The sequence below is a fragment of the Poecile atricapillus genome, chromosome Z, assembly GCF_030490865.1.
Source record: "Poecile atricapillus isolate bPoeAtr1 chromosome Z, bPoeAtr1.hap1, whole genome shotgun sequence".
In the NCBI taxonomy this organism is placed as follows: Eukaryota; Metazoa; Chordata; class Aves; order Passeriformes; family Paridae; genus Poecile; species Poecile atricapillus.
In genome coordinates, this window is record NC_081289.1 from 117406764 (window position 1) to 117429859 (window position 23096).

General features: G+C 34.6%; 1 protein-coding gene across 4 annotated transcripts in view; it reads right to left on the bottom strand.

Moving 5' to 3' along the window:
* KDM4C (lysine demethylase 4C) overlaps positions 1–23096 on the bottom strand; it is a 258313-nt gene that overhangs the window by 110992 nt on the left and 124225 nt on the right. For 3 of the 4 annotated variants that reach the window (XM_058827575.1, XM_058827573.1, XM_058827576.1), the window contains 5 exons: positions 17089–17282; positions 15023–15079; positions 12760–12998; positions 10316–10677; positions 8356–8467 (listed from right to left, as the gene is read on the bottom strand). In XM_058827575.1, the coding sequence (XP_058683558.1) occupies positions 8356–8467; positions 10316–10677; positions 12760–12998; positions 15023–15079; positions 17089–17282 (964 nt within the window). The remainder of the gene's footprint in view (positions 1–8355; positions 8468–10315; positions 10678–12759; positions 12999–15022; positions 15080–17088; positions 17283–23096) is intronic. The other variant, XM_058827574.1, reaches the window with a different exon arrangement.

The following is a 23096-nucleotide window of genomic DNA, read 5'->3' on the forward strand; positions in this document are numbered from 1 at the left end:
CTTGTGCCACCCTGAAAGTGAGTGCTACAAGAATATTCCAATTGTCCTCCCGATTTGGTTGGTGGGGGAGTGAGTGAGCAGCTGTGTGTTGCTTAGATGCCAGCTGGGCTTAAACCACAACACATACATGACTCAGCCACAGTATTACTGACAGCACTAGGTGATTAGCAATGCTAAATTTGATGATAGTTCCTGCTATCATATTCATACCTGAAAAGAATATTTCTATAGGATCAATTAATCTCTGTAATATAATTTCAGAAACAGCAGTTCTCATGAATGTGATTATTCATGTACATCTGTACACCTTTATATATTTAAGAAAAGTGAAACAATTCATTAAAACAAACTGTGTAGACAAAAATAAAATTATAGCCCAGGATGTGTTTTGATACAAAGGAAACTCCTTCCATAGCAAAGTATTTCTAAACAGTTACTATGCTGCTTTCCAAGTGAGTAAGTGAATGAATGAATTGTTTTCACTAATGTTACTGGGTTTAACAGTTTGTGGGAAACTTGCTCCAACACAATGCTAATGCATTGAATGGTTTTTGCTTACTAAGTTAAACTCAAATTATCAGGCAGAAAACATTTGGGCCATTTGCAGAATGGGCTGTTGCCAGCATTTGCTGATTTAACCCAGCAGATGTGAAAAGCCATAGACAGTAATACAGTACAATTTGCTTTTGCCAATCTCAACAATGATTTTGCTGCTTGGGGTTATGTTCCACTGATGTTTCCTGGCTTTGTACAGCAGCATTCTCTATGAAGAGCACAGAAGCATCTGTTATTTTTCAGGTACTTGAGCAGAATTTCAGCCCTGGGAGGCATTATCTATACTATCAAATGTCCTGGAGGAAATAATACTAATAATTTTTTTTTTTTTTTAAATGGAAGGAAAAAAAAAAAAAAAGGACAGTCGGGAAAAAGTTTTCTACTTGAAAACTTTACTGTTCCAGCAGTGTATCAGCAAACTTAGTTTCAGAAATTGTATCTCTTTTACTTTTTTTTTCAGTAATGAAAGACATAGATCTCCTAGCAAAAATACGAACAGAAAAACTTTTTAATTTATTGTACTGTTCAAGAACTTTCATTTCTTGTATGGGACCACTGAGTACGAGTACTGTAAAGTATATAAACACACACCTAGGTTAGAGAGCCTAATTGCCAAATTAGCTATTAATACTTCAGTTCTCATAAAAATTGCATATAAAGATAGCTATATTGAATCAGAGCTCTAGAAGTTAAGCTGAAGAGCTCCTGGATCAAATCACACTTAGCTCCCAAAACGAGGTAATGGGGTGCTTTAATAAAAAAAAAAAAAAGTTAAATATAAAAAAGGTATAAGACATCAGTTGTAGCAGATCTCAAAATGTTTTGAAAAGTTTGAAAAATTCCGCATTAAAAAAAAAAAAAACAAAAAACATTTTTGAAAGACAATTTCACAGATTTGGAAAATTTGATACTGGGATACTTTGACTTTCCTTCAGCACGCTATTAGAGCCCCATAATGAAATTCACATTTGTTTTGTGATTGAACTGCATATTGTGATTGCTCCACTTTCCTCAATGTGATTAGTACTTGTATTGTGACTGAACTGTATATTACAATTCAACACCCTGATAAACATAATTTGTATCTTCACTATAATTTAAGTGCATTGCTGTATCACTCTATTAAATTGAAATCACATGCAATTTCAAGTAATTTCAAATATGAATATTCTGTATTATTCACTAAACCATATATATTCATATACACAGAGAATATCTAGAAGAATCTGGTCAGAGTGCATTGTACTCCTACATTAACTGGCACAGCCAGCAGGCTTTTCCTGAGGTTGAGTAGTACCCACTAAAACAGTAATGATTACTTTGGCAAAAACATTCTTTCTGATTTGGTATTAATCACAGATAAGAACCTAGAAAGAAAAATCTCAGTGTGATTAAGACTGGCTGCAGAAAGGACCACTACCACTTAAAACAGTAAATAAAGTTAGTATAAATACTAGCAATGTCTGGAAAAATCTCACCAATAACTTTGAAAAGGAGGGATGGGAAAACCCTGACCATGATTTTTCATGGAAATCAGGCAGCACTGATATCCCACCACTACTTTGGATGAATATGAAAAACTGAAAGGTTCCAAGTGAAGAAAGGAGAGAAAAGCAGGGCTTCACAGGTTGCTGGGTATTTACTTAGGAGAACTAGTGTCTAAATTAGGAGAAATTAACACAGCATATTAGAACAAGTAAAAGAAACAGTTAAATAGCATAACTTAAACAAAGTAAAATTCCTATTATACTTCATTTTCAATATGTGGAATATGTAAAACAACCCTGGTCAGGCTGTACTGGACCCTGATCATTCTCTCTAAAAAATTGCAAAGTAACTAAAATGTATTTCATTTACACTGCTATGATTCTGATAAACCAACTTAGGGAAAACTCTGAGGATTCATAGCACAGAGATTCAGTTTACATTTAAATGATCTGTAAAACTAGTTTTACAGAACTATAGCATTGTTATTTCTGAAAATTAACATTTTTGTTTGCTTACTAATTCCTGCAACATTCTGTATACATAATTCTCTATTTGAAACACTAGATCATAAAGATACCAAATAATTACAAGGGGTAAAAACCAATCTTTCATTCACAGCATTCCCTAAATGGCTGCATTCCGCATGCACAACTTTTTTGTGCATTTGGAATGAAGAATTTAACCCTAGCAGTTAAGGCTCAAATTATCAAAGGCTACCTAAGCTGAAGCACAAGCAACACATTCTTACTGATGCTAAAGTCCACAACCTATCCAGTGTCTCCAGAAATACAGCTACTTACCATGCCCAGAAACCAAGCTCAAAGGTGACCCACTAGTCAGGCAACTTATTTAAAATGTGGACAGGAGGCCACAGAAAGGGAGACGTTCTTAAATCTGTATGAATTGATCAATAACTAAAATCACATTGGAATTTTTAGGAACAGATACTGCTACCCATATACATGCTTACTGATTTACTAATTAAACACCATAGTCTTCCAGGATACACATCTGTACACAAGTGGAAATAAAGAAAGCTTTCTTATCAGTCATTAGGCATGTCTTGCCTATTAATAAAATGAGTCCCTCAGATACAACAGGGTGACTTGGTACTTCCTTATTTTGGAAATTAAAATGCAGCATCATTGACCATATGGCAAAATACTATATGACTAAATAAATATTCCATTATTATGCTGTTAGAGTGTTTCAGAAATAGTACAAAGCAGAATCGCCAGCACACTCCTGTTTTATGCTACTCTAAAGGAAAAAAACAGTACCAAGTGGGGAAATATATTTTATGGTTATTTTGTATCTCTCAGGCAGCACAAATCTAACCTACATCAATATACTACTCCAGCACAAGTTCCCCTGGGCAAAACACAAATGAAATTTGAGTAAAAAGGTTATTTGAATACGTTAAGATTGTCTAGAAGCTCTTCACCAACCCAAGACCTCTTCATAAGCATATAAGTATAGAAGATGCAAAACAGACTCAATCACAGATCCAAATTCATGACAAATCAATGCCCAAATTAGAATTATAAATTTGTATCTTCAAGCTACAGTTCCTGCAGATCACTAAAACAAATATCCCATAGACACTTCATACACTAGGAAACAATTGCATTTAAATTCCTTCAAGAGTCAAAAATGTCATTATTTTGTACATTAAAAGATATATATTACATACACTTCTCAGCTAAGAAAAAACAGCAAAACCTCTCTGGTATTAAAATTAGGTCATTTTCAATACTAATGGTTTACAATGCAGCTTCAGATTTTAACAAAGGTGATGATAATTCTATGGGCTAGGGGTTTCTTTAATTTGAAAAACTAAAGTTATTACTAGAATAACTTATTAGGCAATATCAATGAATTACATCAATAATTAATCCTTTGTAAATGCAAGTCATATGTTTTTTGTTTCTCTTTGGACTATAACTACAGAAACTGAAGCTCAGCTTCAGAAGATCACCCTACAGAAGGGGTATCTGTCTCCTTGGTAAACGTCACATCCACTTTGCCTACCAGCTCCATTGCTACCCTTGAGAAAGCAACTGAGAGGCTTCACTAATGCAGCAGAAAATCCATTTTCATTTTGGCACACCTGATAATGAGAAATTATACATGCCTTTCTATACAAGACTGCAATTCTATCCAGTCCTTTATGAGGCAAAATACCATATTTTAAAGCTAAGAAAGCAGCACAATTAGAGCTGCAAGGTTCATCTAGGGAACAGTGATTTTTCAATGATCACAACATACGCCACTGTCCAGCAAATGAGGATAAATGTTAGAAGAACTAGTTCGTATTCCATTCTTGATCAAAATATTGGCTAATATTAGATCCTACAGGTGTCCACTGAAAGGCAGATAACTGCTACTCATGAAATACGTAAAGGGACAAGAGCTGGCAGTGGTAATAATCAAAGCCGTCAGTTCTTGCCATTTCTGTAGATTAGCTGCTGGCCCACAAGGTTGAAAAAGAGGACTGGAAATTCAGGAAAAAACTTTTATTTGACCTTTTAAGAAATCACTTTCCTAAATACCTACTAAAGATTATACCATATTTTTACAAAAGGTTTCTTGGGATCTTCAGAACCCACTCTTACACGCTTTGTAAGTGTCAGAACTTTTTTGTAATTATGTCAAATATACCTTGAAAATTGAGCTCAAACAAAACAGAAGTAATGTAAGCACCAAACAAAAGGAGAGAAAACACATTTTTCCATACTGTTGAAGTCGTAGACAGTTCTGGACTCTTTAGTGCTAAATGATATATGAAAGACATACATAAATTATGAGCATGATTAACCCATACTCACGCAAAAGCAAAGCCTTTTGAAGAAGTAAAACTTCATTCAACAAAACATTATGGGAGGGAAAGCAATACTGGAAATTGTAATACTAATGTGTATGGTGCTGATAATATAAATAGGCCTCTATCAATTGGTTAGCAAATTCTTATGTACCTAAGCAACACCAGGAAAAAAACATTTCTTTCTCAAGTAAGTGAGAAACTTCAAGCAAAAGCTCCTGTTCTAAGGTCTGAAACAGAAGAATAGTAACTGCATCTACAAGTGCAATTTTCCCCCTATTTAAGCAGGCTTAGCCTATTTATGGTGTTACTGAACAAGCCTTAAAGGGTTTGATTTCTAGTATCAAATCAAGCACATCTCATAGGATGCCAATAGTGAATGTAAAAACCAAGGTTTTGTACTATCTCATAGCAGAAGCCAGTTCCCATTTAGAAAAGTTCTCTGTTTCCTTATCCTTATCCAACTAATGAGAGTAAAATGAATTTGAAATTCTGCATCATACTTAAAATGCTAAAAAACATATACAAAGAGCTCCATACTGAATTCAGTCTATACACTATAATTACATCATTTAGAGCAATGGCAAATTTTAGTCAACTTGAATCTAAAAACAGTTTCTAATGTTGCATGACCAAATAGTGCAGGAAAGAAATCTCTGGGACCAATCAATGTGCATTCAAAGTTAGTATGCTTGCTCCTTCTGCTGAATTTGCTTTTTTATTGCTTAAGTGAGCAGAAATATAATTGCATTAAATACAACAGAATATTATTACCACAAGTTAATATACTGCACTGAGTATAAGACCAAGGTTCATTATGTAAAAACTGTTAGTATGTTGAGTGTGACATACAGGCCACACTGTACTGCTGCACTTATTCTCTTGAACTGGCAGCTTGGGCTACAATTTCTAGGATTCATTCCCCAGTCCTTAGTATTTCTCAATGCTCAGTCTTTTAGGCATTAATGCCACAATAAGTGGAATTACATAGGGAAAGGCTTCAGGGAGAGTGAAAAAAAAAATCACCAATGGCAACAAACAAGTAATTAATTATTTTTCAAAAAGAAAGGCACACATATATAAGAATATAGTGATAAAAATAAAACACAGAACCCAAATGTCCAAGTGATCCTGCGAAAAAAAAATTAATTTCTGCCAAAGAACTCTGTATTAAAAGTGAATTCAGAAAGCCTCTGCTAAGACTTAAGCATCTTGTTCAATACGCTAGCATTCTATTTGCAAAATTACAATTCTGAAACAGCTGACAGTGTCAAAGAATGCTGCCTACATGTTATTAACATCCTCTGATCACCTCTATTCACAGAAACTTCTTAATAGAACCCTAGTACCTGAAAAACTTCAAATAAATTAATTTGAATATATATTATCTGTATTTGAAATGGCTATGGACTATCCAACATGTGGAAAGTTATACAAGTTGCAGATGAAATATAAAGCCTCAATTACTTCACTTTTCACAAAAGCACTAGCCTATATCTTCTTCCTGGTTTTGTTTGCAGTAATTATTTTACTGGACCCAGAAAAATTAAAATATAAACTAATTTACAATACATAAATCTCCCTTGTAAAACAATGAGAAATTACTGTACCAAGAGATTATACTATCATAGTCTCAACCAGAATAATTTTTGCCCAAAGTCACAGAGAACAAGAACTAAGTAGGAATGCTTAATTACATTTCAGCTAACTCCAGAATATGGATGAAGCACCCCCATAAAGACAAATGTAGTCATTGGTACATTGATACCGATTACTTCTCTAGTATCTGACATAAACAATCTTGAAAAAAATCAGAAAATCATCTAGCCACACATCTTTAACCCACATGCCATCATGTGTCAGGTAACTTAATGAGATTACAGTTTGCCAGTCTCCTTCATCAGTTCTTCAATCTTTGTCTTGGATTTAAACATTCTACTCACCCATATGCTACTGTTTCTCTTTTGGTGCTCTTACAAAAGTCATCTGATAAATTAGATTACAGTGAGAGACAGATGCATGAAAACAGTAATAATTCCAGTTCCAGCTAGGAAATACCAGTAACTGCCATGTCCAATAAAAGTCTTAGTTACTTCCTTCAATCAGTAAGCAGACGTGTACTTAACGGCTCCTGATTCTAAGACAGCTCTTACTTTCCTAAAAAAATACATCCTTGTCTATCAGAGGAACTATCATCATGCAAAGAGGAAAGACTTTAAGGTATATGATTTCTTGTCAGGATGTTGCTACTTTCACATAAAATTAATACACTGGGAAGCTGGCAAACTACTGGATAAGATGGAAAATGTCTTGGCATTAGAAAAATCCTTGACTCAAAACTGTCATCATATCATCAACTAGACAGATTATATCATACACAATCCATGCTTAAATATGTTTCAACCATAACATTGAAAAAGCATCAGCAGGCAAAAGGAATATAATCTCTAATTTTACAAAGACCACTTTCACTGCAACCTACCACATATTAAATCTTTAATTACTTTAGTAGATGAAACTTAGTATTAATATCATCCTGTAAATTACCATAACATTTTCTGGAATATGCTCTGTCTAGCCCTCAAGGTATTCAAACATACTCATATATGATATTGATCATGGATCTAAGCTGTCTCTAATTTTCAGAAAGATGCTTAACAGCTAATTGAAGTATCATGCCTGGTAAAGCTGCAGCTCAGATGAAAACTGAAAGAGGGAGTATAGCTTTCCAAAACTAGTGAGACTGAAGACACAAATCAATTACTTCAGGGTTGAAACAAGGAGGGAGATGTATTGATGAGAGATCAATTGAACTTATAGCAGTCAGCTCAACAATGCCTTACTCACCAACTGAAAATACAATATTGCTTAGTTACAAGAAGAAGAATCAATTAAGAGGCATGCTGTCTCTCAAGTCAAGAAAATTTATCTGCAGCTGTAAGAAACAGCTACTGTTATTGAAATGTAATTGAGAGGGAAAAAAAATCAGGTAAAAATTGCAGGTAAACACTGAAGTATGCAGTGATGTTGGAATCAGACCCATAGTCACAGACATGGCATCAGCTCCAGCTTATCAAACTATCTAAGGCAGAGTGAGAACTTTAGTTCTGCTAGCTAAGGAGATTCTGGAAAACAGCACCTCAAAATTTTATGTTTTACAGAACTAAAATGGTACAGTGATATGAAAAAAGAATGTGTTTGTTTCCATTTTGATCTATACTTTGGATGTGCATTTCCATAATCTTTGCAAGTCACATTTGATAGAATAAAGTAGCTTTATTTAACAACTTTGGATGGCTCTATACATGATTGCTGGGTAAAGCAGATCTACTTTTTATATTACTTCAAAGAAGGAAACCCCTATGTTGGGTACATTTCTTAGATTTTTTTAGCCGGTCTGCATAAAGCAGTGACTCTCTAAATGCCTATATAGATGGTTTCATAAAACCATAAAATTATCGTCAGAAAAATGCATTAAATAGTCCACTCACCTTCATCACTAGTTGCTTGCTGTTTAACCAAAGTCATTGGAGATCTAGCTGGGGGTTTATGTAGTGGATGACGCCAGCTCTTAGATATTTTCTTTCTTTCAACTTCCTCTGACTGGAAGGAAAAAACACAACTGATTTAGTATGTAATTCTGCATAATTAATTACTAAAAACATAAACATTCTTCTGCAAACAAGCACAAATATCAAGTCTGTAAATACTACCACAGTATACTTGAAGGACCTTTAGTTTACCAATACAATACTTGCCTCTAACTAAGAATATATAATTTTAAAAGTGCAATCCCTGTCATACACAAATCATTTCAGGTATAATTTACTGCAACCCTTCCCAACCTCTAGAGCATAAATCCTGTTTTGCTCATGTGATCTTTGAGAGGAAGATCAGCATCCTGATAATTTTCTGCAAATAATTCTGTATACCTGTAGTATAATAGAGCCAGTAACTAACCAGAAAAATGAAGGAGAAACCCACTGGCTTCGTTTATGAAAGATTCCAAAATTCCTCAAGAATAAAAAAAAAAATAAAAAGATCTGGAGTTGAGATAAGAAATAAAGAGTCCTGATATATGATTAACATGTCAATTTAGTCTATGAAGATATTCTTTCCTTCTTCAAACACCCTTGTGTACATTCAGTTTAAAGTTATTCAAGCTTTAAGAACTAAGGCAAAGACTTCAAAGTCTTGAAGAGCCTCTGGGGGAATCCCAAAGAAAATGAGCTACTGATGGTGTCTGGAGGTTCAGGACCCAGGGACACTGGCAGAGGTGTGGGAAGGATGGAGTCCACAAACCTTATGGACCACAGCATTCGGTGCCTCAAGACCCTGAATCCAACCTAGCACACTACACACATGGCCCTTGCAGTAAATCATAAAACAACATTATATTTACCATGATAAGCGGAGGGTAGAAAATATGGTCAAAGCACAGGACAAGTTTATGGTCTAAAACAGTTAGCAATTAAGTAGAAAGGGAACTGTCAACCTTTTAAAATTGCATTTGTACAGTACACTTGTTCACTGAAGAGAGAAATAAATGCAATAATACTACAGAAAATCTGAAACCTAATATACAAATATATGTGGCTGAAAGGCAAAAGAAGAGGTAAAATCTCTAATACATGTTAATAAAACAGTGAGCTGTTTGTACTGCTCCTTATTACAGTGGAAAGGCTGAAGCCAAGATTATTAAAACTTACAACATTGAAAAAAATCGCTAGAGCACAACTCATATATGTGGAAGGGTCAGCATAATTTTTTAGTTTGGCTTCTAAAATATATTCTCAATGAAGTCTCGCAGCATGGCAGTGGATCTCCTGCATTCTCTCTGCCAATTTGACATTCAGCTCAATACTCAGAAAGCTAGTGACAACCACCATACAATTGTAGGTGGGTCAAAACCAACCATGCAACATAGCAGAATAGCACAAGTTTAAAAAAAGGCCATATGATTGTAGGTGGCCCAAAGAGAAAATAATATTAAAACCTCCTATTTAAAAATTGAGAATATATTCCTTTTAATAGTGGAATTTTTTTCCTTCAAGTGTTTCCTTTACAAATTTTAGTTCATTTCCAAAATCCAAGAATAGTAAGTAGGTGAAGCTCATAGCCCGGTTCATATTGGCAGGCAGTGAATATGGGAATAGCTTTGAGAATAGTTGCTGACACTTTAGATTCACAAATATGAAGTCAAATTACTAGATATCTGAAATAACAGGGAAAAGTATGTCAATAAGCAAACTCCAAGAACAGTCTGCTTTTGGATCAGAATTGCCACTCTTGCCTGAACTCTTCAAAACACATTCAAACTACCATCTGATTAAAATCATGCATAATCTTAAATGCTTTAATATGGATATCAGGTCTCATTAGAAAAATGCTCATTCATATTTCATTAAATCAAGAATATATTACAATTATGATGCAATTTGCTTCACATACACAAGATATTTCCATGCTGTCTTCTTCATCCTTTTTTACAATGGCCACTTTTCCATGTTCCAAACTACTTCCAGAACTTTCTAGGTTGCTGATACCATCCTCTGTCGAGACACTTCCCTCTCTATCTGGATTTTCTGCTTCAGAAGTTTGTCCCTCTGCTTTATGGTATGGTATGGATGAAACATATTCATTCTGAGATTTCAAACTTTCTTCTTTTCTACTGCTATCAGAAGCAGGCTTGCTGGCCACAGAATCTTCAAGTGTAAAAGAAGAATGACTGGAATCTATCCTGTCCTCATCTTCCATTTTTGTTTTCTCTAGTACAGGAACAGGGCTCAAAATTGAGTCTGAAGGGATGCTTCCTATAAACCAAGAATATGATTTGTTAATAAATCCCACTTTACCATACTGAATTTCACAGCAATCTAAATTATTCAAATTCAAAGCATGGTTCCTTATTTAGAAATCATACAGTAAACCATATGGTGGGAGGGCATACACAAATAGGGAGCATAGGTTTTATCAAAGAATAAATTAAATGTAAATGGTTTGAGTTTAGAGTATGAAATACAGTTTTGATCATTTTGGCAGTATTTTGCAGTTGAATTATAGCAGGTCTTCAATTTATTCAAAATAATCAATATTCATGTAGCTTCCTCAGTCTTTATTCGTATCACCCATATGCACTCTGAGTCAATGAAAAAAAAATATAAAAGGCTGGTATATTGAACCTTATACCCTGCCTTTTATACCTATTATGCCTGTTTAAAAATGAAAATAACCAAAGATTAATGGTTTATAATTACAAAGACATATTTCAAACTGATACCAAGAATATTTTTCAAACAACAGCATCAGTCTAAAAATGAAAAGCAATTAGCATAATTTTATTTCCAGAAAATTAGCATAATTGTATATTCTAGTGATATTGAAGAGTGAAATTGTGTGGATTTTACTTTACAAAAATTCTTCCTCTGCTGATGCTTGCATTGGACAGACAGAACAATGGGCTAGAGAGGTCACTCAAAAACATATCCCTAAAGAACCCTGGCATCCACTGAAGTGAATTCTAATTCAGCAGCACATCCACGATATTAAAGAAAATAATTTCTGTTAAGTCCCTCACTATTCTTTCTTTACAAAGGCAATTTGAACTTGTTTTTTCTGAAAAATTTCCTTTTCAAGACAAATGAATATAAAACTTAGTAACACAAAGACAGTAGTAAAATGTAATCTGTGGGCACAAACACTACTGCTTCAACTGAGAATAATGGCCATACTAGCCAGAGACAATGCAAACTACCTTCTTCAACATGAGTACTGGAGCTTCTATCATATCTAAAAATGTCCATTTTCCTACAAAGGTCCAGGCACTACCCTTTAACAAGACAAAGGAGAGAGGGCAGCTCTCCACTCTTCTCTGCTTTTCCTTGCCTTGCCTCAGAATGGGTGCTAACTAAATAGTATTTTCTCAGTGGTCATGAACATTCCAAACCTCTATTAAAAGTTATGTGAAAATGTAAAGTAATTTTAAAAAAATAAATTATTATAACAGACCTGGAAATGGTTTGATAGAGCACCAGATAATTTGTGTAGACGACTTTCTGAACTTCCACTGCTGGCATCACCATATTGCAATACCTTGGTATCTTTATGTAAATCAGTCATGGTGATTATCACCTCCAAATATGCACGAACATAACCATTCACAATAATTAAAATACTGTCTATATGAAATTTGAAAATAAATTTTCAGTAGCAATATAAAACAAAATAGGACCACTTCTAAACTTGAACTTAAAACTGCAGTTCGCCTTATGAACAGGAATGAGGAACTACATCAGAACTACAATGGAACAGAATAAAATAAGTCTAGAATAGACCAAGTTTATTAGAATAAAAATGGTTGTGGAGGGAAAAAAAATCTTTGCCTTGACGAGACCTTTATAGCTGTCAGACAGCTCCAGAGGAAATTAAAAGAAACCTGAAGGCTCAAAACACAGCATTTTTATGCACAGGTACAGAATACTTCTAATTTGCAGGTTCATCATGCAAATACATGTAGCACACTCACAAGCATATATGTTCTGACCTGTTTGAATAGCGTTGAGACTTTCTGTATCATATTCATATCAAAAACATTTTGTTGTAACACTTGTGAGTCCACTGAAGAAATACTATTTACAAAACCTCACTCTTTCTGCTCCTTTAAAAAACACTTAATTAAAAGATTCCAGGTGGTATCACTCTCTATTCAGAACACTAACTTTGGTATTTTCTCTTCCTTACCAAGTATCAATCTTCTTTGCATAAATAACTTTCTGTGTAAGTATTTTAGTATGCTACTCTAGGATATTACTTTAGTTTAACATCCACTGATTTGCGGCATTAGAGTATAAACAGCCTACAACTTACATGTGAAACATAATCAGTGCTTATCTCACCTGCAACCTTGACATGATCCAATAAATGCTGATCCAGACGTATTCTACTACTGTTTTCCTCTTCCCCAGAAGGCACTCCTGTGTTTACCACTCTCACTTTTTTTTCTGGTTCTTCACTGACCTTGAAGCCATCAATAGCTGCTTCAGTCATTATGATTTCTGCATCAGCTACCATAGCAGATACTCTCTTGTCCTCTGGAGTTTTAAGCTTTTTAGATCGAGATCTGGTGTGCTGGAAGCTGTTATAGGAGATACTGCTGTCAGAGTAGAAAGTCTGTCTTGGATAAGATAAAAAATCTACCAATATATGTCCCTTTCACCTGCTTAAAGTAGTAAAAAACTGACAATTTTTCATCTTTTTGTGTTGAGATAGTGGTACAATTTATTAAGTGATAGATTAACAATTGATTGGATTTAACCTTCTAATCTTTTATCACCATTCCATCGAAAAGTTGTTAAACTCTAAAAGTAAAACGGTCTTTAAGTCACTATTACTTAACTAGTACACAAACTAGCTTTTTAATAAATCATTCTTTTGAACCTGAAAAAGAACTACCCATACAAGAGTAATGACAAAACTCTCTCAGTAGCAGTAAAATCAGGTGATATCTACAGACCCTAGTGCTAATAAAACGCTAGTCCAAATATCCTTGTAAAAGCTGATCTGTTTGGAAGTTTTCAGATAACTTTTAACAGAACTGACAAGCATCTGAAAAAAGTAAACATTATGATCACCAAATATTTTGAAAGGCTACAGTATCAAGCAATATATATAATTATTCTGTGTCAAAAAAAATAAAGCTGAAATTTAAGATTGAGCATAAGGTTTTGCACCCTCAGAAGTATAAAGAAACGCTTAAGGCAGGAGAAATGGTAAACCCATTAGAAATAGGTTCATAATCATCAAATAAAGGTTCATAATCCATAATCAGTATTAAGAATTCATCATTCCTAATACAAGAGGAGTATTTAATGTCATCATACAGCAGGTTTTAAAGCTCATAACACAGCAGAGATAAAAGCACTACTATCAGAAGTGAATTTTATTAAGTTTTAAGTGAATTTTACAAAGGTCTTGCATCTTAGATTTTACACATCTCCAGAAAAACATTTTTGCTATCCCTTACATTTTATTGTGTCTACAAATGCGTATCTTTCAACACATTCTTTGTAAGTTATTTCCAGAAAAATTGCTGAAGTATGAGACAACCATCAGCTCACATTGTAAATAATAGAAAGTATTATTACTATTTACATGCAGTCTTTAGATGTTATATAGCAGCAATGGATTTCGGCCATAAATGTCAGAGATAAGCTTTCCCTGACACTATATTCATGAAGATTCCCATAGATGGTATTTTTATTTTCACTTTTGCAGGAACTCGATTATTCCCATAATCAAAATTATAATTTCAACCAACACATTACACTAGAAACAAAGCTGAATAAACATTTTACTCTCCTCTGCAATGCACACTGTTACCATGCCTGAACAAAAGCCAACTCAAGATTTAAACAGCACTGGAATTGTGTTTATTAGCTTAGCAAGGTGCATAAATCAGCCCATGTGTTCCTGCAATAAAACTTTCAACATCATTATTATTATTATTATTATTATTATTATTATTATTATTATTATTATTATTATTATTGTTGTTGTTGTTGTTGTTGTTGTTGTTGTTGTTGTTGTTGTTGTTATTGTTATTGTTATTATTGTTAATATTGTTAATATTATTTGTTTTTACTCAGAACCAGCTACCCATAAGGGTACTACCAAATGAATCACTGCTGGCCCAAGTAGGAATTTGCATTTACACTATACAACAGATGCAGGGAAATCTACTCCAGGGAAAGATGGCATTCAACTAGTTAAACAACAGAACTACTCTCTCTGAGAGTCCAGGTTAGCATTATAAATGTACTAACAAACTGTCTGTTCAACTGCTTCACTGGTTGTCTTCAAGAAGTAATTCTACCTCACAAATTCCCCTTAGCCAGAACAAAGTTGGTATTATATTTTCAGTAATCATGTTCCATCCACTACAGTGCCAGTTGGTCCTTTATTTACAGGTTGACTTTCCTATCTTCTTCTCAGAAATACATTAGCTTACAAAGAAAATGAAGAAGTTTGGTTTAAGACCAAGTTTAAAAAGCCACTACACTGTAAAATTATTTGAAGAAGGAAAAATATCTTAAAAAATTAGTATTATCTCCAACTCAAAAAACTGCACTAAAATAACGAGATACCAATAAAACTGCCCACCTTTGGCTAGAAATTAAGTAGATCTTTGTTGGATAATGAAGAAAATCCATAAAGATCCTATTAAGTAAGACAGAAAAACACATTTGTACAAAAAATGTTCATGCAATGCAAACAGAAACCATAATGCATCTCAATAAAATAGATATAAAACTACTTTAATAGGTCAAAGCTTCAGTGACAAGCTGGTAAACTTTATTCTCCTAAATTTCTTAGTGGTGTTACCACCACCAACTGAGATCTAGCCCTTAATTATGATCTGCCACTGACCTGTGGTAGACAAAAACTACAAAAGGTTTGGCAACTGCACTGCAAGAGTGTGACAAATAAGCAGTGGTACCTCCTTTAAGTTAAATGGCAGTGATGGCTAAGACTATTACTAGAAACTTTAAACAGCTGGTGGGATTCTATCACAGCTTTATGATCAATTTTTTCCTGTTTAACTTCCTTTTTAGCTCTTAGGAATCTTTTCCCTTGATTTTTGGTTGCTCTGATCTCAAGAAACAACGGCAACATCCACACCTTGAAAATTATACTGGAATAACCCTTACTAAAGAGAGATTTATCAGTGCAACACTTGAATGCATTCTGATGCATAGATAATCACTAACTTTTTTAGGTACACACAAAACTTCTAAGTTAAACTTTCACAGTCACTCTGAAAAAAGACGGGCTTGTCCCCAGGTTTATCTTAATACAGAAAATAGAAAAATCATTTTTGTCTAAAGGAAATTAGAAGAAATCATGTGACATAGTTTAAGCCCAGCTGAAACTATGTTACATGTCACTTTAAAATCCATGCAGCCATTCCCCTCCCTCCAGCTTGTCCAGTGAGAGACAGAGAGAGAAAGAGAAAGAGAGAAGACAGAGATCATGGTTTGAGATAACCATTTACTGGAAACAGCAGTGAGATAAGAAAATTAGCAGTAATAGCAACAATACTAATAACTACATTTTATATAAGCGGGTGACTACACACAAAATGCTCATTGAGTCCAATCAACTCAGAGCCATGAGGCTTTCCGAAACAAAAGGACATTATGGCCCCCAGACCCTGGGCGCACACCACACCCCCTTCCTTCTCAGAAGTGAGAATCCCTTACTTCTATCCCCCAGCAGTGATGTGTGTGGTAGAGAAAAACGTAGGCACAACCACATAGCTCCAAGCCCCACCCCCTCACTGCTACTATGAGAAAATAAAATCTGTTGTGGCCAAAACTAAGACAACGTCAGAGGAAGGGGCAAAACGAAACAGAAAGGACACTTCTGTGGTGCATCATATTAAAGACAATTAAATAGATGGTTGTTGGGGGTTAGGTGTCCCTTTTTTTTTAGTTCTGGCTTGCCCGTGGAATTTTTACCCATTAGTTGCGGGAACAACCTAACTGTGGGTATTTGGTGGGTGCTTGACAAAAGACAAAGAGTGGCCCGGCCCAGGGGGGGAAGGGGGGCAGGAAAAAGGAGGGTGGGGACAGTTTGCCAGCCTTCTTCAGCTTCGGAGAAAGACACTTTGGGTGCGGAGCTCTTGCAGTGGAGAGAAGGGAATTTCGCCATCACCCAGACAGAGCTGCTGTTTCTTTTCCTTCTTCCCTCTTCGTTGGTGGCCTCACACCCTCTGTCCTGCCGGGACCTGTGACAGTGCCAGGCACCTCCACGGAGCTGCTGATACACCTCAGCCACCGGCCCAGGATCTCAGCTCATCCCTGCTGTTCCAGCTGAGTGTTCCTCAGAGCCCCGCAGGAGCACGGGGACTGCCCGCCCAAGGGGGTTTGTGAAGCAAAGCCTCTCCTCCATCCCTTCCCGTCTCAGCCGAGAAAGCTGTCACGGGGCCCCTGGTTCTGTTTTCTTGCTAATGCTGTAGTTATTGTTGTTTGTTTGCCTGGTTATACATACTAGTAAAGAACTGTTATTCCTATACCCAGATCTCTGCCTAAAAGCCTCTTGATTTCAGAATTATAATAATTCGGAGGGAGGGGGTCTACATTCTTTCATTCCAAGAGAGGCTTCTGCCCTCCCTAGCAGACAACCTGTCTTCTAAAACCGAAAAAATGATAAAGAAACAAAAATACCTCTTGGGAAAGTTCTGTACTTTCCTTCTTCTTTGCAGCCAGATCTTTACTTCAGGTGTTGATTCAGGAGTTGGTTTTGTATGATCAATGGTATATAAATCCTTGCCCTGTTTCCACAGCTGGTATCTGTCTGGTTGAAACTTCCTCACAAAGACATCCATGGATATTGACACCATGTCTCTCCTACAAGTGCACTGCAAGACAAGAGAGGAATTTTTAAGTGACAAGTACTGGAATATGTCTATTTGCAGTTTGAAAAGCCCAGAAAAAAAATCCCACATCTAAAAAAACAATTCTACTTTAATCATTCTTCCTCAATTTTCAAGAGGAAAGGATTATTCAAGAGAAAACACTATCTGAACAAATGTGTCACACTAGGATTCCCTAAAGTACTTAAGGACACTCCGTTGTTTCTTTAACTCCTGGTTAAGAACAAAAAAAAAAGGAAACTATAGCATTCTTTCTGCATTATTAGCTGGTTTTGATAATTTTAAGCAAACCTTGCCACCTTGAATTCAGAGTCTGCACATACCTTGAGTGACATCAGAATTTTACTTTAAAAAATAACTTACGTAGTATCCTGTTGACCCAAAGGTCTTTACAGGTATTTACAATCCCAGTACTTAACTCTTCAAAACATAAATGCATACTAGTACCACATCAAGTTACAGTTCTGCCCATTTTTTTTTCTACAAAGAGTAAAAAGGAAGCAAGAGAGAGGAGTATTATGTCTGAGGTCTGGAAGGCTGTGCTATAACCATGTAATTCAATCCACTGTACAATGCAGACCCTAAAATCTCATATAATACTTTCCTCATCAACTTTAATCTAATCTCTGATTTTAGTCCCCTCAAATAATTTTGCATTGTTTTTCTTATGCATCCAAATAGAATTATTTTAGTCCTATTTGAATAGAATCTTAATGGTCATGAAAATGCAAAGGAGCCTCCACTTGAAACACTGTAGATGCTGAGTCAATTTTCAGACCAAAGTCATTGTACCCAGTACTCAAAAAGTGACACTAGGCAACTGCATTAAGTAAATCAGTATGTCTACAGCACATAAACTACTATAGTGGGTTAATCCTGGCTGACTGTCCATCAACTTGCTCTCCATTTTCCCTCCTTTGCAGGACAGGGGGAAAATGTCACAGATCTAGATAAGGACAGGCAGATAGATGACTGACCAACTACCACCTCCAACTTCTCTTGAGGAAATTATATTAATTTAATGACAATTAATAAGAGATTATGACAATGAGAAATGAGAACAAAACTAAAACCAGCTAGCCTCACACCCATTTTTCCGGCTTTATTTCATTCCTCACTGGTGTTTTCAGAGAAGTTTCTTTCACATTTTCCTCACTCCTTTCTCTCACAGCTGCTGTAGAGTGAATTTTCTTCTTTCTAAATTTGTTATCACATGAATGCCACCAGAGTCACTGACAGGCTCAGCTTTGGGCAGCAGCAGGTTCATTTTGGAGTCAGTTGGATTTGGTTCTAGTGTGTGGACTGCTCCTGATCTGTTCTGGTATTAGCGACTGCTAAAGCAACTCTACCAAAACCTTGCCACAAAAACCTTAGCAAATCTTTTTTTTTTTTTTTTTTTTTAATTGAAAGCAAATTGATTGGCTAACATAGTCTAACATTAAAAACTTTGAAAGAACTTTGCTACACATAAATAACTCTGTTAAAGCACAAAACTGAGACAGTATTTTCTTTTACATAAGAAGAGATGTATAGAAAAATGTGGTAAATGCATGGCCTGGCTTTATGGTTTACTACAACTAGTTTTATTACATTTTTTTTAAAACAAGCTGAAATACACAAAGGACTGAATGCAACTTTCCTACTAGCTAGGTTTCTGCACACTGAATGCAAATTTCTCTATCTACTATTTCCATCTATCATTTCTAGTTCACCCTTCTTCCTCCTGAAATTCATCAGATATATAATGAAAAAGCATCTGAGATGTATTAAAAATGCTTGTGCTCCTTTCAACATGTCAACATTGATACGCTGCATATTCACAACACTGCTATCTAAGGGAGGATGAAATGGAAAGAAGGAAAAAAAAAAATCAAGGCAGAAATCATAATTTTATGCAGCTGCTTTTAATTATAGTTTTTATCCAAAATACCACTGAATGCTCCCTTTTCAAACAGCATGCATATACATACTTATACACACACTCTGTAAAAACTCAAACATATTTTAAATAGTATGTTCCATTCAGAGAGTCCTTGATTGGACACAATGACCAGTAAAAAAAGCAATGAAGACACTTATGTATACTGGGAAAAGTGCTTAGAAATCCACAGTAATATTTTTAACTTTTAAAATTGAAATTTGTAAAATAAAGGCAAGCAACAGTGGATTTTCTCTCCCTTTAATGCACAAACTCTTTTCACATTTAAGCCCTGTTGTGACAGATGAAGAAATGATGGTTAAACCCAAAATTTTGCTGTTAAACACCAAGACTTCCAGTGCTTTAATAGCAAATAATTACTTATGTAAACCTTGAAACATTAAGGAAGAAAATACATCAAAAAATAAAATATATGCTGGAATGATAATAAGGTATGAGAAGACTCAAAATACATAATTTCTAAATAGGACACAATTTCCATCTTACAGTAATCTTCGATCAGTTTCCTTTTCATTTTAATAGAATTACTGCAAAAGAATTAAGAAACCCAGGCAAGTAGGCAGGTATTAGAAATATTAAATTTTAAAAATTAGCAGATTTTTTTTTTTTATTTTTCAAACTTAAAAACAAAATTTAAAAAAAACTTCAAAAAAAGTATACTTTTGAGTAAAAAGTAACAGAATAACATCATGCTCAAAAGTATCACTGCCAAAAAACCAGAAAACAGGCTTCTAGGCACTGAAGGGTGAACATACTTGGAATTATCATATCAGACGACATAAGCAGATCTGTTCTGAAAATAATTTCTACTCATATTTCCTTGAATTATTCAAGAAAAAAAACAACACCATAAACACAAAAACGGTTGCTTTGATAAATAATCAGGAGGATCTTTCATTCTTCTTGTTGGTGGTGGTGATGGTTTTTACTATTTTTAATTAATTTCTCATTTGACTGGCTTGTAGCTGACAGTTATGTCACCTAACTTAAAAAAGTGACTGAGAGACTGTCTCTAAAACAAAACTAAATGTGATTCTGTTGAAGAAAGCTCACAGGTAAAACAAAAAATAGACATTTCCCTGTCTACTACAGTACTTAGTGATATTTTCTTTTTTTAAATTGTAATGTTTTTTAAAGTAAATGCAAAATCAAAGTAATTGGACTACCATGTAAAAGGCAGCTATGTTGCCATAGATAAATGTAACAACCTATGTACTGGAAACAATTATTTTTTAAATCAAACAGAATTAATTTGATGCTTATTCTTCAATCAAAGACCAGTATGACAATCAGAATACTTAAGACAATGAAACTCCTTCACAATTCTTACTGTTAAATTCTTACTATTAACATCATCAATGATACCACTACTACAGTTATTTTTCATCCTGCCTCATATATATAGAGCTTGAAGGTAAGCGATTCAACTAAAATTTTATCAGGAAGGGCAAACCTTTACAGTATTAATTGGAAGAAAAGCTTTAGCAACTTAAACTAATTGGCAGTAATAAATGCGAGATATATTTGTGATATGAGAAAATCACCTAGGAGAGGCATACACAGCCAAAAGAATTTTTTTCAAACACATGCTATTTGTGAATGGAAAAGAGAATTATTATTTTATAGTTTAAAAAAACAAATAAATAAATTTGGGGTTTTTTTCTGTTCTGTACTCTGATTCAGGAAAATATAAAAGAATATACAACAAGCTTCTAGACTTAAACACACACTTAAGCACATTCTAAAATACATGATGTACCTAATATACATGAAACTAAAGAACAGGTTTTATAAAACACTTTTTATATCATTAGGAATTGCATAACTCATATTTAATATTACTACTTAATGATGAAAAGCTCTTTCATCAAATGAATTATGCAATTTTAAAAACTAACATTAAAACATCTGTAGAGAGTATCGTCTTTTGCTACAACAGAAAGCAAATAGATGGTTTATTATTTGACTAGTAGTAGAGCAGTAGTATATCTTAGAACCATAGCATTAGGTACAGAAACCTGCATCGAGAGTCAAGTCTTTCTGATGTGCATTTTTATCTTTTAGTTCAATGAAGTACACCTCTGATGTATGTTGTAAGATATGAACTGATGTCTTTGTTCACAAAAGCATCTTCTCCACCAAAACATTAGTTGTAATACTAGTTCAGTGTGTTAAAATATTTAACATGTAAGTTTGAAATATCTGAAGGATTTTGAACATTTTGCACTAAGTATTGGATTTTGTTAATTAAAATGTGATTTTCACTATATCTGAAATCTATTTCAGTTTAAAGTGTTCTGAAGTTTTAATTTGAAGAACAGTAGTACTTCATTAGGCTATTTTTTTTTTCTTTCACTTACATAATCATTTCAGAAAGAAAGCACTACCTAATTCACATTGCAACTGCATAATGTATGTAAACTACATACATGTGGGATAACATGTGGAGGCTAACAGTCACAGGAAACAATGAAAAATTCTCTTCTTTGTAAAAAGAGAATGGACTTTTACAAAACAGTTATGAAAGCAACAAATAAGCAGGATGAGGCAAACATTATACTGGTAGCCTTCTTTACGTTATGTAAGTCTCAACATACAAAGCATGCCCTAAAATTATTTAATCAAGGTATTTCTCAGTCATACTCCTTCCTAACTGCTTATAATGAGTAAACTTTTCTTCAGAGAACAGTGGCAATGATGTATTTATTTGTGACAAACATTTTAAATAATTTAGATTCTCCTTACTAGCTTCAAGTATACACAATAAATTCTTTCATGCACTATAACATCCCACTCTTGCACTACTTTCAATGAAGCACGCCCAAGCAATGTAAAAAATGCATTTTGATAAAAAACGTTTTAAAGGTGCTGTGACTGCAACTGCTTCCTGCGGACTGCCTGTAGAAGTGCTTGATAGGTACCCTTTGCTAGGAGGACAAGATTTAATAAATCCTGGTAACAGTAACTGTCCTTTGCCACGGAATCAGGCCGTGATATATTTTCACACTAACCTTCTGGCAACTTGTAAGCAGTGTTGCAGAAACCTTTGGTAGCAGTTAGCCATCTGTACAAGCATTGAGAAAGCAAGCTTTCCTTTGGTAAATTATACACAGTACACTCTTTTCTCTGACACATCTAGTCACACTCAACAAAAATACAAATATAAAACACTATTCTTTAAGGTCCTTTTTATATAATAGAAAAAACATCCTATTAAAAATTCCTATTAAATGCATTATTTGTATTCATATATGCATAAGCAAACAACCTGCAATATTTTTAAAGAGTTCAATATTAAATAGTGCCTTAAAAATATGTTTTTCTTAATTCCTGTTTCTAATTTATTTTACATTTACACATAATGCCACCTACATGATCTTACAAAAAAGACTCATTTTGTATTGTGTAGAATTGATTCCATCAACATCAGTTACCATTACAAAAATGTGGTAATCTTCTCCCACTCCTTTGAAAGCTGGACAACAGAAACTGACAAGACACAACTAAAAGAACTGCATATTTTACTAAATATTCCACCTCACAGACCTTCCTCTTTATCCTTTAGTGGTATCTTAACAGCACTAGTCTTACCCCTTGAAAGATTAAGTCACTATTGAAGTTGCTATTAACCTCTTTTTCTTTATTCTGATTTCAGTCTGTATCTCTAGCTTGAATACGTCTCCTCTTTCGCTCACATTCACTTCTCTGTCCATCCCTGATGTCTATACAATAGAAACTCCCTCCCTGGAGCCTTTAACACTCTCCTGTGTGTCAACTGCTCTTGTTCCATCCTTCTCTTAGATCTGTTCTTTTCTTAGTACCTTTGTACTTCACTTCCTCAGATCCATAAAATGACAGCT